Genomic DNA, 17,227 nt, shown 5'->3' with positions numbered 1-17,227 from the left:
TATCAAATTAATTGTTCACAGTGTGATAAAAGTATATGTAGGTCAAACAAAAAGATCGTTAGATGTAAGGTTCAAAGAACATATTGCAGAAGTAAGTAAGGCTAAGAGGGAAACTGATAAGGGATTAAATTATGAGTTTAGGTCTAAGGTAGCTGAACATGTATATCAAGAAAATCATTCAATTACGACATCAAACATTAAAATCTTAAGAAATGTCTCTCCTCCGTGGAAACTTGATGTTGCTCAGAGCTTGGAAATCTACCGACAGGTACAAACGCGGTTGTTGAATAAAGATCAAGGAAATGGTAGCTCCTGGCTCTTCAAGTTTATACCTAAGCATTAAGCGCATCAAGCGAGTAGAAATAAGCACCGTAGTAAGATAAGTACCTAGATAAATTATTATACCTACGCATAGTATAAATAGTGTAAGCTGCGATCATTTTCTTCAAGTCGAGTCAAGTACAAGACACTGAAGACGGCCTTACTGTTGAGGTCGAAATACGTATCTGTCAGGATACAATTAAGTGGTGGAATTCAATGGGATTGTTTAAACTCGTCTTATGACAGGCATAAAAATGGTTATGTTTTTGAACCGTAGCATAACTAACATACCCTAACCAGTGTCTAACATCTCACATATTGGTTGCTGGGGAGACACGCGGAGAGAATAAAAGCAATTCTGGCTTCACGGCCAGCAGACAAAAAAAATCTGTGGGATCGGCAACATAAAAAATTGTGAGAACTTGAAGTGACTCTCAGTGTGAGCAGTTATTTCGTTTGCTCCAACTACATATTTTGTGTTCTTTAGCACCATTTCCTTATATTCATCAATAAATATAATTAAATACCATATATAAATTTGCTATAAGAACTCTGAAAACAGCTTCATTTACTGAACTTTTCAAACTTTTTCATAATTTCTATAATGTTGATTACAATACCTATCTTGCATTTAGTACCGATTGGTAATGTTTGTTTACTTTGCTCGTTTGGTACCGCATTTGACGGTTCGTTTGGTACTTTCGGCTTCACTGTTTGCGGGTCTCTATCTATAAACAACGTCTCTGGGTTGTCTGTGCTCTTCAGTGGAGTAAAAAATACCTGAAATTGGGTACTTTTCATCTTGTTGTGTAGGTCTCCAACATGGGTAATTTTGAACCATTAAATGTGTATCCTCGATTATCCGTATATTCTTTATCTGCTTTTATTTATTTTCATGTTTCAAAGCTTGTTGTCCACCACGACACGACACAAATAATAAAAGTTCACGTCCTTCAAAGGTATGAAAAGATTTTTTTAAATTGTTAGAATAGCCTGCAATTTTTAGGTTTTTATATTCCATATTGGATTATAATTTGCATTTCGTGTCAAGAGTGTTGAGTGAAAAAATACTGCTTGTATTTTGCAATCCACCACAGTGTTAAATGAGAAAATAAATAAGATTCCTGGACATAAGACAAAAATGGAGGACAACCAAAACATGGATGATATTGAGCAGAACTTCCTGACTCAATTTAGTTGTACGTAATAATCAGCTGGATATGACTTTTGCAATATTTAACATATTCTCTGTCAATTTACAGCGATGGTAACATCAGATAAGGATGACTTGATTAAGCAGTTCCAATCCATAGGCGAGAATTTAAACTATTCCACTGCTACGTTTTTCCTGGATATGTCTAATTGGTAAGAAAAAAATGTTGCAAAATATTAAAAAAAATTTCATGTTACATATCGCCGGAGCATGATTTCTATACATTTTTTTTATTGGGGATCGAAATCAAGACTCGTAGCGATTCATTTAGGTGAAATTTTAGTATCCATCTTATTTTAACTGGAACTTTCCTTATGAAATTGTACAACCAGGATTAAGAACCAGAAAATACCAAATTATAAAGAACACTTTTCATATAAGGCTCCATACTAGAGATTCGTCTTTATAATTATATCCAGCAGAAACGCGTATGAGCAAGATATATGCGTAAATATAACCTTCATTGATAACAAACTCAAGGTATTTTAAACTTGATGTCAATTAATCGGCCCAATAGAATCGACATTTCTACCTCTAAACATGATCATTTTATATGGAAATCTAGCCTCTCTTTTTTCTTTATTTCTACCAGTATATAATTGGATTAAGCTTTGATTGTCTAAATGTTTTCTGTTCACTAAAAGGTAGATATTCCTATATTGCGCATTTACGAAGAAATTAATGGCGTAATGAACAAACTATTTCCTGTGAGGACTTATTCCTATCACTTAAACTGCACAATAATCATAAATCTCACTAATTTTACAAACAATCAAAACAATCATCACCACCAAATTTTAATGCAATCAATCGATCAAGAATACATTTTTAAGAAGTTCACTTGTTTATTCATTTTTAATACACATTGCACACATCCGGTTTGTGTTAGTGACTCACTTTGTATAAGTATTGAGAGCTAATAAGGGTAGAAGGGAGGGGCTGGTGGTGATATGGACATGCTAAGGAATTGCATTATTTTCATAAGGAAAACGTCGTTATGTTGGGGACGACGAGTACTGTCTCCAAATTTCTAATATGACATCAGCATTTAGTCGAATAGGATTTTTATTGCACAGTTCTGTTTTCTCATTGCGATAGAAAATCCTTCCGCACGCGATGGCATATGAGCAAATCAAACCACCTTTCTTTTGCCAGTGGAGATATATCAGCTTCCACACTGATATTCTTCCCTCCCCCTTCATACGGGGGCTTGGCAGAAGGAAGGTCGTGCGATATGTGCCATCACAAATATTGCCCTCCGCTCGCTTTCAAATCGACTTCTATAAAAAAACATTCTTCATGCCTGCCGTATCCTAACGGAACTATCAATTCTATACTTTCGCCTCTAATTCTATCATGAACATGTACGTTTAAGTTTGGAAGATGATATTAGCATTTCCATATCATTGTAAATCGTTTAACTTCAAGTAGAAGTAATACACTCAAATCATTAATTATTGAAGAGCCTATTTAAAACTACTGCTCGTAGATGCTGCACTTTTGAAAGATGTGAATGTTGGTTTCCTTCTAATTTCATGCATTTCACTTTTCGCCTGAAATTGATTTATTCTCTGACTATTTCTCGAGTTATGCAGAAATGTCTATTTCATTTGTATGGGACCCTCCTTTCCAAAGGGGGAGGGGTCTTGAACCATCTCAACAACGTTCCCCGGCCCCAAAAACCTCCGCATAAAAATTTTCACGCCCATCGGTTTAGTAGTATTAAGTAATATAAGGTTCAGACAGACAGAAATTCATTTTTATGTATATAGAAGATTGTGGTTTGTCCCAAGGTGCGAAGTAATTTTCGATGGCCATGTCATGATTTTGACCATTTGGAGACCGAGATTAGTCAAACAGTTGGACATCAGAAATGCCTACCGACTAGTTGGAGGCCATCATATGGCCGATCCGTATTTTGTTTAACAGCGCTTGAGCCTTTCGTCGGCGATTACCAGGAAGGTTTCCGCAAGAGCCAATCAACGACGGTAAAGATGTTTAGCCTTTGAAACGTCCTGAAATTCCTGTTCATTGATTTCAAAGCGCGTACGATTGCAAGAAAAAGAGCTGGTGCAGATATTAGTCTACACATAATTTTCCGTTGTTTATTGGATCGAAATAAAATCATGCAGGTACCTTTTCGGAAATCATTAGTAGATCGTCCGTTCGTGGTGCGGCAAAGAATGTTTATCAATCGTAGCTGGTGTACGTTGGGAGCGCTGTCAATTTTGTATACAACATTTCAACCCTTTCTCAGATTGGTTTTCAACACCAGCTTCATTCGCTTTTTCTATATGATTTTCTAGAGCTGTTCAAACTTTTTGATAGGGGATAACGGAATGCTCTCAGCCATCTTGGTGAGGCAAATCCAGTGTGAGGATGGATTGTAATAAATGTTCGTACCCGACCCAATAAAACCAACTTTCTCTCCACTACTCAAACCCACACCCCCCTTCCTCGGCCCGCTATAAAGCAATACATCAGGGGATGACTCACCACGTGATGTGTGTAACGAACATATCTATGTTTTTAAAAGTTCCCAAAGTGATGGAATTAAATGGATAGTAATAACTCGTCTTAAAATATTAAAAGGATTATATCGTAATAGTTGTTTTCGTATGTTTGTTCGTTTAATCAAGGAACCTGCAAGCTGCCGTAGGATGTTATTTTGATTTTATGGCATTTTCCCGTCTTCCCTCGATGAAGTTCCTGAACGATCTCACCATAGGGAAGGATGAGAAAGTAACACCAAACACACCGTGAGTACTCACAGCTAAAATCTTCAAATGATTCACATCATAGTTCTAAAGCTATCTTTCCACTTAATAAAGTATATCATACATTGAACAGAAAAACTGTTTGAAAAATCATTGACAAATATGTAATCGCATTCCTGTCCCATATGAATGATAAACCATGCCAATATACGCGATTCCAAGCAGTATTCATAGTTCATTTTGTCATACGATGCTTCTGATGAGTGGGAATTTCCCTGACAATGATTTGTATTTCTTGTTTCAGATTCAAACAATCATGGCTACTGCAGAACAATGGCGAAACAAGTTGGCCAGACGGTACATATTTAAAAAATGAATCCGAGGAAAAGAAATACTTTCTACCTGCGTTATCACCAAACGATACTACGGTTGTAACAATCGAGCAAATGAGCCCGGCCTCTGTTGGACCATTCATCACTCGATGGAGCGTGTATACTTCAAACGGATCCCAATTTGGAGGTAAATTAATACCGATAGCTTACCTTATCAAACCTAGTTCATAGTGCAGGTATATTGTAACAATAGTTGATGTTATACAGCAAAAATTCTATTACTAGGCAAAGAAAGCAGCCAAGTATACGAATGTCGCTTTTGTAACTGGGTAGACGAGGGTACTTTCGATGTATTGCTTTCTTACTAACACGACGATACTTTTATGCCCAGGGAAGTCGAGACAATATCCAACCCTTTTAATGGGCTTGCTTTGAAGCCGCGCATTTAACAGCTAGGCTAAGGTCTCCCAGTTAGCCAACCTCCAGCTAAAAAAACAGTACAGTTAAAAAGCGCCCTAAATGGTTGGATTGATGAGGAGTGCTGCCAGGAGTAGAATGCCAATTTTGCAACCCACCGCAACATAAAAAGGCAGCACGAAGAGAGTGTGATAGCTGAAGCACAGGAGGACATGGATAGAAACGATATGCGGAGGTTTTACGCGATTGTCAATGGCGCGCGGCATAAGACAGCGCCAGTGTTCGTCATGTGCGATGATCGAAAAGGGGATTTTACTGACAGACAAAACTATGGGGCAGCCAGAAGGACGAAGCTCATCGAACATTTGTTAAACGGTGAAAACGAAGATGTATTACGGAGCAGGATTGACGGTCAAGCTTGACAGCCACACCAAAAAATATAAGAGGACACATAATTTCTGAACATGGTTTTCCGGCTAAACTAATTAGGCTGATACATGCAACGCTTGATGGCTTGAAATCAAGTACATATTCGGATTGCATACAAAATGTCGATCTCGTTTGTGATTTTAGATGGATTGAAGCAGGTTCTTTTGACTTTTGCATTTTTCGTTCAACATTGCACTCGAGGGCGCGATTAGGATATCGGCACTATCATCACACGGTCGCATGCGGGTTGGGATAGAGGTAGTTCTAAAAGTGTTGGTGCTGAGGTAATGCTTAAAGAGAATTTGTTGAGGAATTTGTTTACCATGGAACGCTTGTGGCTTGTGACAATGATGTTTCCTGTGAAGTTGAAAAGACGTATTGCTGCTGCGAATAGGGCATTCTATGTGTTACGTTAACAGTTTAGGTCCCGCGTCATGCAGACGGAAAAAAAATGTATCAAACACTTATTCTACCGGACTGTACAGCTATTTTCGAGCAAAAAGTGTTGCGTATAAACTAGAAAATGGAAAACTAGATAATGAAATATGACGTAGACACATACATCACGAGCTTGATAGTGTACAAAAAAGAAAATATTGTGAATAGTATAAAATACGGCAGACTTCAGTGGGCTGGTAACTCAGAGCGAATGTCGGAAGAAAAAAATTGTGAAAGCAATATTCAACAGAGAACCGGATAGAGACCAGCTGGACCTAAGAACCCTAAACATTTGGTGAAATTGAAGGTACATCGCCCAAGTCAAGACCAACGATAATGGAGTTCTACAATACGCCAGGCATAGATGTATCGACACATTAGCCAACCAGGTATCCAGATAGGTACGAAAGGCCTTTTCCACCTAGTGGAAGTGGGTGGGCAATAGGCAAGAGCATTCTGAAGGTAGCTGGATTCGATTTCCGCACCGGTTTTCCGCACCAGCAACCAGAATTTCGGATAAGAAGGGCTATTTTGACTTAATCAGCTCTCATTTTAAGTAATTTTTTGTATGGGAGCGTAAAAGTGAACTTTAAAGTTCCGTTAAGGATGCTTGTAACTTGATGTGAACCATAGTGAACCAATTAGTTCGGTTAAGAGTCAATTTAAGTAAAATCTTAACTTCTGGTTGCTTGGGTAGACTTCCCTGCACATAAGAGTATCTTCTTGTTAGCCTCATGGTATCCACATGGAAAAATGGTAGTTTGGCTTAAAATCTTAAAATCTTGTGATCAACATGTTTTGTTTAAGACGGTACTTTATGTGTCAGATGTCCATGTTTTTCATCACAGTAGCCCAGTTTTCATGCCTGAGTACTAAACCAAAACAATGAATTTGACATTGAGGCGCCGATTAAACTCTTTATGTGAAAACTGGGTTATTATGCACTCCGCGCCCGACGAACGCACGGTAGCATTCCACGTTTGGCTAGTGAAGTGAAAGAAAGTTCTTGTTCTAGTCTTTCTATCAAATTCTTTTTTAGTGGTGTAATCGTACTTAATATTTATCGGAGAAGAAAAATAGTTAATTCGAGAGAAAAAGCAGTGCGGTGACAGGAAGACGGTGAAAGAATTTTCTTTTCCGACAAAAATACCACGCCGACGACGCCGTCAAACGGCGGCCATTTTTTCTTGAAAAAAAGAAGAAAAACTTGGGATAGGAGTGAGGTTAGGTCGCTCATTATGGAACCGCTTGGTTCCGAAGGGGCCGTTAGAGATACTGGACCTCCAAGGTTTCGGGAAACCAATGATCAATTCGGAATGAGGCCCCCAGGCATAGGCTACAACAGACCCCAAATGAATGCAACGGGAGGAGATATGGAAAATATACAGTACACATTTGCCGACACCGCACCGTATCGTATTTATGTTGAACTGAAGACAAAAAATAACGGAAGCAACACGAAGATCAACAAATTTTCGAAAGATGGAAGGATTTCGTAGCTATGTCATGGACATGAAATACTTGGGCAGGTTCAAAATTATGATCTTGGTGAACAATTTCATCAAAGCTTATGCGTTAGTGACAGCGATCACAGCGAACACATCGGACGGTAACTACCGCGCCTACATCCCCAACCACCTAATCACAATCACAGGTGTCATTGCTGGTGTGCCAGTAGATATCCCTGAGGAAATACAACACGGATTGGAGAGCGAGTATCCCGTATTCCAAGTTCGTCGTTTGCATCGCAAGGAGAACAATGCTCAAATTCCCCTGAACAGAGTTAGTGTCTCTTTCCGGGCATCGAAGCTACCCGACAAAGTAAAGCTTTTTAGCTGCGTGACCAGAATCCTGCCCTTCATCAGGAAGGTGGAGCTGTGCGAAAAATGCTTGAGGTACGGCCACCGAACGCTCAATTGCAAAGGAACCAGGCGATGTAAGAACTGCGGAGAACACCACGAAAAGGAGAATCACAACGGAGCATGTGAGAAGCCTATAAAGTGTGCTAGCTGCAGAATGAATCACAAAACGACTAACCCTATCTGCCCAGAAAAGAAGAAGCAGTCCAGCATCAATGCAATTCGTGCCAAGCAAAATCTAACCTACGCAGAAGCTCGAGAGATGTATTCAGTATTCAGTCAAAACCCTTTTGACCCGCTGACCAACTTTCATGATTACCCAAGCCTGCCGGAGACCTTCAAAACGGTCGTCGGCGATAACCAGGAAACATTGAAACAGCACGAAGACAAATGTACCTCGACAACCGATCCAACCGGCGGTCAAATTATACAAGACGGATCCGAAGGAAAAGGACAAGAAGAAGAACTCGAAACGACGACATCCCGACGAGGAATCAAATGCGGAGAAGCAAATACGCCGAAATGATCAACAAAACGACAACAGAGAAGATGGAGCAGGACTCAACAACCCACACCGGGTTACCGAAACAGAGAGGCTAGATAAGATGATCACCGAAGTGAGACAAAAGGCATTGGAGATGGCTAACATCGGTTTCCAAGAAAAAGTGATGAAATTTTATTCGATGTTCATAGAAGAGGATATGCCAGAGGACCTACAAGAGAAGTTCAAAGCTATCTCGAAGGAGTGCTTCGATTTAGCTAAAACTATTTTGTAGTTATTTTCACCCCAAAAACAAATAGTTCGTTCAGGATATTGCAATGCAATATCCAAAGTTTGCATAAGAACAAAGCAGAACTACAACGAGTGTTGAATGCTGGAGAATATGACGCAACGCTACTATCAGAGACATGGACTCACCAGGAGTTAGAAAATACTTCGAAATACCAAATAACGCAATATCATAATATACTAAGTTCACGTTACGACAATTATGGCGGAACTGCGATTCTTAGCTTAGCTTAGCTTAGCTTAGACTGACTGTACATATCAATGGTTGCTACTCCGTGATTGATCAGAACTGGTGCAAATTGCACTACGATCCAAGTGAATAGTGGTTGGGATTTACCAACTATTCTCGAAGTGCACGTTTCAGCAGCTCGCAAATGTTGATCAATAACGGCGCCGGCCAAGTCCTTACAGTCAGTTGGGAAAGGGAGGGAATATGTGTGTGTGTGGTAATTGTTGCTACTAGAGACCGAGAATACCTCTGCATCTCCACATTTACCACGGGAAGGAAGTAGTGTTAGTTGGGTGGGGTAATCAGTAACATAGATCGGGATTCACAATGGAAAGTGATGTGACCTATGAAACTTCTACACAGCAGTATTAGCATTTCCTTAATTTGTACAATTGTTCATTCTTCGCGAGAATAAACAATCAATCGCTCAAAGTGAGCGATTGTTCATTTGAATTTCGGATTAGGCGCCCGCGTTATCATTTAATTAACGTAAGAAAAGTAAAAAGAAACGGGATTAAAATTGAAAATAATTGATAGTAATCGGAAAGCTAATGTTATTCAGCAACCCTTATTTTATCTCTATTTGACGTTAAGAAAGAATGTAAGTTTACGTTCATTTTACATGTCGTTTATTTTGCATTACTTTCGCGCGCGTATGTGTGTCACTGACCAGTATACCGTAATCAGGATCTCACTGGTATTAATCCTGATGTGCCGGTTGGCACTCGTGTTGGGCTTGTGCGCTTTGAGCGGCACACGGTCGCTTCCCAGTCTACACAAAACCGCACATGGTGCAATACAAGATGCTAAATTGGAGACGATATACATACATGTTGTGTGGAAAAGTATCTCTATCGCCTGCACTTCAGCATCCTACGCGACACCATATACGTTCATGTGTTGACCGGGTTTGATAGGGCCTGCTTATGGACACATGCAGCTTTTTGTAGAGGTTTAACAGAGCCCACTGTCAAACCCCACCACATCCTAGGCAGGCCCCCTAACTCGCAGTGGCCATGGGGAGGGGTCGTCAAGCCCTTGGACATAGTCCCTGCTGCCCCTAATTATGGCGGAACTGCGATTCTGCTGAAAAACGATTTCAACTATACTCCACTCATCGTTGGACGGAATTATTGGTCATAAGAAAGAGAACATACCACCGAATAAATTGAAGCAAGTGGCACTGGCTACGATGGAAGAAAAATACGGTGAGCGGGGAAGAATTTTCACGGATGCATCCAAGGCTGGAAGGTTGTGTGGCATAGGATTGTTTTTACAGGACTACGACGTTAAGCGCTCATTCAGGTTGGAGGGTGACATCAGCATAACAGCAGCGGAGTTGCACGCCTTGAGTGTTGCGCTACAATTCGTGGTAGAGGGCAAACTGTATAATTATGTTATCTATACGGATTCGATGACAGCATGCCAAATGTTGGAAGATGCGGTGGAAGCTAATACAGCAGAAACCCTCCTAAAATACATCATAGAAACAGCGCGAAAATGGCGAATTACACTCCAATGGATACCAAGCCACGTGGGAATCAGCGGCAACGAGGTAGCTGATCAGCTAGCTCGAGAGGGACTAACTCAGACAGCAGTACTAGAACACCAGTTGTTTGCCAAAGACGTCATGCGGGAACTAGCAAGAAAAAAAACTGTTGCTGCACAACAATGGTATGAAGATTACTCAAAAGAAAAAGGGAAAATGTTCTTCGAACTACATAAACAGCTTCAAGATAAACCGTGGTATCACGACAAGGAATTGAAGGGTCAAGAGGTACGGCTGCTCAATAGACTAATGACTGGTCACACTTATGCGAAAAATTGGTTGGCCAAAATAAAGATTATTGACGACGGCGATTGTGAGTTATGTGATGAAGAGGAAACTGCGGAACATACGATATTATTCTGCCCCCGATTCGGCCACATCATAGCCGGATATAGTTTCGAATGTGCATATTCAAATTTGATGGAGATATTTAAGACAAAAAATGTTAATGTGTTCAGAGAAATAACCGATTTTGTGAAGAAATGTAAATTGGACATTGGTTACATAGCTTGTAACGACTTAGAAGAAGAAGTAGCAGGGCATATAGTCAGAATGACTGGCCCTACAAAACGAGCTGACGTTGACATTAGCACGGTCAGAAAGAAGAAGAAGGGTTATTATGGTTGAATAGTACACTGAAAACCAAAACTACCCAAAAGTGGGTTGTTTGCACTCAAAACCGTGGTTTGGGCCAATAACCCAAATTTGAGTAAAATGACTTTTCTGACACTAGGTAGTTTGCCTTTAATCCCATGTAAACAATTTACCCAAAGCTGAGTTTAATTTATCCAAAGCGGACCTTGATCAACCCAAAATGGAGAATATTGAATTTACTCAAATTTGGGTTATTGGGCTGAACAACCTCGGTGAGGTGTTTGCATCTTGCTCTAGTTTTGATAGCAATCATGGGAAAGAAAGGGAAAACTACCCAAATTTGGGTAAATTTTTTCTGCGATATTCTCAATAGTGCGTATATTGAACTCAAAGTTTGGGTTGATTTATCTGTCCGTGTAAAAGCATATGTACTGGAACGCTAGTGCCGCTCCAGCTATTTCAAAAATGTTGCCTAAATATGCTCTAATTAGCCGTATATTATGCATCCTGTTAAAGGGTTGTATGACAAACTGCGGAATGCCATTCTGCGGAATTCCATTTCGGGGAGTCCGATTCCACGGAATGCGACGTTGCGCGGAACATGACCATTTCGCCAACAATTTAATTGGGACATATTTTTTTTAGCTGAGTTATTTACAAATGCCACCTCGTTTGTACTTTGTATGTAGGGGAAGGGGGGGCAATATGCCCTAGCTAAGCAAACACTGCTCTATTGTCTTATTTGTAACGCTATTCATGGGTATTTTTACATTATGCATCAGTTAAACAAGATAGCTAGTTGATGCCATTCAAAAATTGTCAAAAATCTCAATCATATTGATAATATTCACATTTCAAGTGGTGATATTCTGTTGCCGGAAAACTCATGAGGCAAAACGCCTTTTAGCTGGCAGCTCCTAGGGAACAGAGCACCACGCGTCGGCGAATCAGCATTCTAGTATGGATAGTCCGTGGAGACGCAAGTACTTTGTAGGTTATTGCCACTAGGGCGTTCTGCCTCGCCAAAATGTTAGATGTTTCTTCAAAATGTGGAAATTTTCGGTTTTTCCGACCTTCCCATGCCCTATTTTGAAACTTTCTTCGCCTATCCTACATAATTTTAGATCTAGTTTTGTTACGGACATCTTAATGACGGTAAATATGAGGGAAACCACAAAAGGCGTTTTGCATCGGGGGGGCGTTTTGGGGCCTCTTCCCCTAAGGCTGTCGAGGTTTTTCACAGTGTTTTATTTGCCGTCAGACTATAAGACACATATAATACTTGATATACCGAATGTTTAAATTAGACGTCATATGTATTATTTCGAGTAGAACCCTGGAAAATGAGGTTTAAGAACATTTACATCAAGTTACTCTATCAAGTGATATAGCTCGTAGTCTGGGCGGCCCATCTATATAATAAAAATGAAATGGATGAATAAACTTAACTAAATTTACTAAATAAACTAAACCATAAACTTTGCTGTATGGCATAAAGTCGTTTGGCATAAAATAATTTGCCATAATTGTCATTTGCCGTCATAATTTCTTCTTCAAAATTTGGCGATTGTTTGTGATAATGCAAAAGAATAGATGCTGCCTTCTTTTAATAAAGCTCATTCCTTCTTTTAATTTACGCGATTGCTCGGCACGCGTTTGCAAAAGGAGATAACATCATTCCTTCTTTTATATTACGCGATTGCTCGGGATGATGAAAATGCCTTCTTTTAAAGCACCCGTTTGTTCGGAGTAATTCAAAAGGAGAGATCATTTTTTTCTTTTATATTACGCGATTGCTCAGGATAATGCAAAAGAGTTGATGATGCCTTCTTTAAAAGCATGCAATAAAAAGCAATAAAGCAATAAAGAAGTATTGTCAATATCAAGAAGTCTATGTTGAAGTCCAGCTTTAAGTTGCGTAAAGAATATGATTATTTAAAATAAGATCATTTTCATTGCGTATGCCAAACGACCATTATGCCAATAGACTTTATGCCAAACGGCTTCATGCCAAATGACTTTATGCGGGGTAGCCCCCATTTGCCCGGTATATTGATTTTTTGGATTGGCCTTCTTTATATGCACGTATTATTTATTTTGGATTGGCCTTTATTACATTTGGTTTTAGGTGGCTAAAACTGCGTTCTGCCCGCAGAACGGGTTCTGCCTTATTGAACTGCACGCATTTGCCCGGTATAAGGCAAAAACTGGGATCCGTTCAGTATTCGAGTTTCCTCGTAAACAAGACTTAAAAGCTGTATGACTTTTTGAACAATGTACAAGAAGGATGATTCCAATAGTTAGCATTCGTTCATTGACATATTTTCAAATGAAAAAGTCGTTAATTCAATGATTATTGAATGCGAATGAGGTAAGTATTACGCAACATTGTACAAATGTATCATGCATGCCAATCTTTTATTTCAAAGGAAACAATTTGGCTAGCAAAATTTTCTTTTACATCATATCAAAACGTTAAAATTCAAGGGAAGACGTATTTCCTGCATGATTCTATGCTTATAAGTATGTTACTTACTATCATTTTTTTAAATAAATTTTCCAAATTATTTTAAAATAATAGTGCACTTTATGTTTCTGCGGAATGGGTTATTCCGGGAAATGTCATTCCGCGAGATGGGTAATTTCCGCGAAATGCACCATTCCGCGGAATGTCGCACTCCGCTAAATGGAATTCCGCGGAATGACATTCCGCAATTTGTCATACAATCTGTTGAAGTGCTTGTTTTGTTTCATCACCCACATTGGATTGACATGTATAGTACCGGTACTAGGTCCAGGTTCTTTGCCTAGCGGTAAGATGTGCTTCTATAAAGCAAGACCATGGTGAGGGTGGCTGAGTTCGATTACCGGTGCCGGTCTAGGAAATTTGCGGTTTGGAAATTGTCTCGACTTCTCTGGGCATAAAAGTATTATCGTGTTATCATGATATACGAATGCACAAACGGTAACTTGGCTTAGAAACCTCGCGGTTAATAACTGTGGAAGTGCTGAATGAACACTGAGCAGCGAGGCGGCGATGTCCCAGTGGGGGATGTAACGCCAATAAGAAGAACAAGAAGACTGGGTCCAAGCAAACTAGATGTAAGGCACGTGAACAGGAGCGACATTAACGATCTTATACTTTTGCATCAACTGGTTGAATCATGGCGATCATAATAGCTGGATGGGATAACGGGGCCGCTTGCGTTTTAATACTTTTGCTTCTACTAATTTTTCACATCAATATTGCTTATCTTTCAGAAACAATTACATCAAATATAGATGTGTGCCAAAGTGGAACATTAGCCATTACTCAGCAAATGTCCCAGCTGCAACCCATAGCCTCACCAGATATTGAAATTTTCGAAGGTCTTTCAGCGACACATCAGGTATGTATGTATGTAATTAAAAGTCACATACATTATGTGGGATAAATGGTAAAATAGCACAGGTTAAGTCACAGAGTCAAGTTAATAGTTGTGTATATATGTTCTGTTTACATTTGCATTACATTTCAAACCTATCAAACATACTGCAATAGAGAAACAAACATAATAGCTATTTATTATCGTTTACACTTTTAACATTGAACAGACAACTGCAGTTTAGTGGTTATAGGGGAAAGTGGGGCAAGAGTGGAACACTAAAAATCCTCTGCACACTGCAAATTTGTCTCTTAGCCATCTGCAAAAATATTGATTATTAAAGTTATAAACTGGTTTTAAGAAATATGTTTTCTCAAGGCGTTTATTTACTGTATGGGGCGAATTCGCCACCTCCTCGGGGCAAGACGAGCAAGGCCCATACAATATTTGATAAAATGTTTTGAACTCAATAAAACATTAGGTAGGCCTTTTTGCACTTCAAGAAACTATGCACGAATGATGTTACTTCCGACATTGTCATTTTATATCTATCAAAATAATTTGGAAATTTTAATTTTAAAACAAAGCACAACATCCTCTCATGACTGCCTTCCATGCGAAATTGATCAAAGAACTCATGATACTTTCATTAATTTGCCTTACAAAAGCAAGCTCGAGTGCAATGTCGAGCAGAAAATTTGAAGGCGCATCATGATTCTTCGATATATCCTAATCCAAACAAAGTTGACACTCGTCATAACCTTTTTTTCCAATGAACCCTTCGCTGCTCTAAACATATTACTTAAATCTAAATCTAATCTCGGAAGCTGAATTGAATTATACGCGTGTGTTATAATAATATCTAGAAAATATGACGAATTGATTGAAACAGTTGCTTACAGAATCCTATCCTATCCAATCCTCTCACCAAGCTTCTGGCGATATTGTTCAGCAACCCCTTGATCAACAACAGATCGTGATGATTGATTATCGCAAGAATTGTCAGAACTTCATTATCTTGTGAATTTCTGATTGAATGACCTCACATCTATAACGTCCGAGAATAGTCAACTTGTTCTTATTCTGCCACCCTCAGCATGGTCTTGCTTTGTAGCCGCGCGTCTTATCGCACGGCTAAGGAGGGCCCCAACTTGTTAATGCCATCGGGTGCAGCTCGACTTGACTGCGATTCGTGTCCAGCAATTTATGATTTACTCGTTTCGACGCAAGCTGCGCAATGTCATTCCCGCCCTGTAGATCTGGTTTTGAATGTTATTTTATTAATGAATTTGTTCGGAAATGCTATTATTGTCATGCACTAACTACGTTGATTAAATAAATGTGTATGCTTATTCAATAAAATTGAACCTCAGCTTAAATAAGTTCGTCCATTTGTTCTACATATCGTGAAATGCTAAATTAGTTATAGTTAGTGTTACGTCTATTTATCTGTAAATAAATAATTTAATTAAACCAATCTGCTTCCACTTTTTCTTTTCTTGCAGAATCCTCAACAGGAAACTCTGGAAGATACGGATATGTGGGGTTGAGTACAAATAATTTGTAAATAAATCAAGTACCGAAATTATTTTACATGTGTATTTTGGAATATAGATTTGAAACAAATCAGCCTGAAGGTACCCTGAACAACAATTGGTTTGTATTTTCAAGGTAGCTTAGTAGGTAGTATTCTCTAGTAGACTGGACGTATAATCCCATGTCCCATATTTACCAATGTGTATCGAAAGGCTATATATATTCACCTCAAAAACAAAATTCTGGTAGAAGGCTCGAAGACCCATAGTGGTATATGCCAGTCGACTCAGCTCCACAAATTGAGGTGATGTCTGTGTGTGTATGTTTGTATGTATGTATGTGCGCAAAAAATCTCACTCGTTGTTTTGGCACTTACCCTTGGCCGATTTACTGGTAACAATTTGCATTCGATCGATTTGGACCGAAATTGACGACGAAACTCATCTCGCATTGTGCGAAGTTCTCAGTTCTCCGACAAAAGCCGTAGTGTTGTCGCAATGTAGTTTGAACACACGACCGCGACGAACCACAAACCGTTTGACGGCGTTTATGCAGGCGACGGAGGACAAATATGCGACGACATCGATGAGCACAGGATTAACGTTCCACAGTAATCCATCCCGGTGACACGCGGACATATGAAAAAGGTAGCTTTATTTGTTGAGCTAGCTGTGGTTAGCACCGGAAACAGGTAACACATTGACGTACCACTCAAGCAGGAATTCTTCGACCACTTCGATTTCGTCACCACCGATACAAAATCGTGGTGGGTGGCTGACGTTGTCTTCTCTTGAACCTTCCTATGATGTACTTCGTCTTCGACGTGTTGATGACTAGTTCAAACCGGTTAGATTCACCCTTCAGTCTGATGTAGGCTTCCTCCATCTTTGCAAAGTTACGTGCCATAATATCTATGTCTTCGGCAAAACCAAATAACTGGACGGGCTTAGTGAAAATCGTACCACTCGTGTCGATCCCTGGCCTTAGCAGACACGAAAGAGCATCATCTTGCCGTAACCCTCTGCGCGTTTCGAAGGGACATGAGAATGCCCCTGAAGCTCGACCTACACACATCACCCGATCCATCGTTGCCTTGATCATTCGTAGCAGTTTATCCGGAAATCCGTGTTCGTGCATTAGCTGCCATAGCTGGTCTCGATACATTGTACCATAAACGGCTTCGAAGTCGATGAATAGATGATGTGTGGGTACGTTGTATTCGCGGCATTTCAGCATATCTAGCCATGAATACCGCCTTGTATTGCCCCACGAACTCTCTTGCAATTGGTGTTAGTCGACGGCATAACATTTTGGAGAGTACCTTGTAGGAGGTAGACGGGGCACGAAACCGTTGGTGGTTCGTCGAAATCTGAGTCCCTACGAAGATTGTCTACTGAGCAGAGCGGCGCACAGTTCAAGTCGATGAATTGACTGCCCA

At 39.7% G+C, this 17,227-nt stretch overlaps 1 protein-coding gene across 4 annotated transcripts in view; it reads left to right on the top strand.

Annotated features, from left to right (window-relative positions):
• The first annotated feature begins 1,181 nt into the window (after positions 1-1,181).
• Positions 1,182-17,227, top strand: part of LOC134205252 (protein ILRUN-like) — an 88,523-nt gene continuing 72,477 nt past the window's right edge. Inside the window, exons 1-6 of one of the 4 annotated variants that reach the window (XM_062680340.1) lie at positions 1,182-1,280; positions 1,419-1,520; positions 1,584-1,686; positions 4,174-4,293; positions 4,556-4,770; positions 14,150-14,277. In XM_062680340.1, the coding sequence (XP_062536324.1) occupies positions 1,463-1,520; positions 1,584-1,686; positions 4,174-4,293; positions 4,556-4,770; positions 14,150-14,277 (624 nt within the window). In that variant the 5' untranslated portion in view covers positions 1,182-1,280; positions 1,419-1,462. Of the gene's footprint in view, positions 1,521-1,583; positions 1,687-4,173; positions 4,294-4,555; positions 4,771-14,149; positions 14,278-17,227 lie in introns of all 4 variants that reach the window. The other 3 variants (XM_062680339.1, XM_062680341.1, XM_062680342.1) reach the window with 3 other exon arrangements.

The sequence above is a fragment of the Armigeres subalbatus genome, chromosome 1 (assembly GCF_024139115.2).
Source record: "Armigeres subalbatus isolate Guangzhou_Male chromosome 1, GZ_Asu_2, whole genome shotgun sequence".
Classification (NCBI taxonomy): domain Eukaryota; kingdom Metazoa; phylum Arthropoda; class Insecta; order Diptera; family Culicidae; genus Armigeres; species Armigeres subalbatus.
This window is presented reverse-complemented; position numbering and strand designations above follow the sequence as displayed.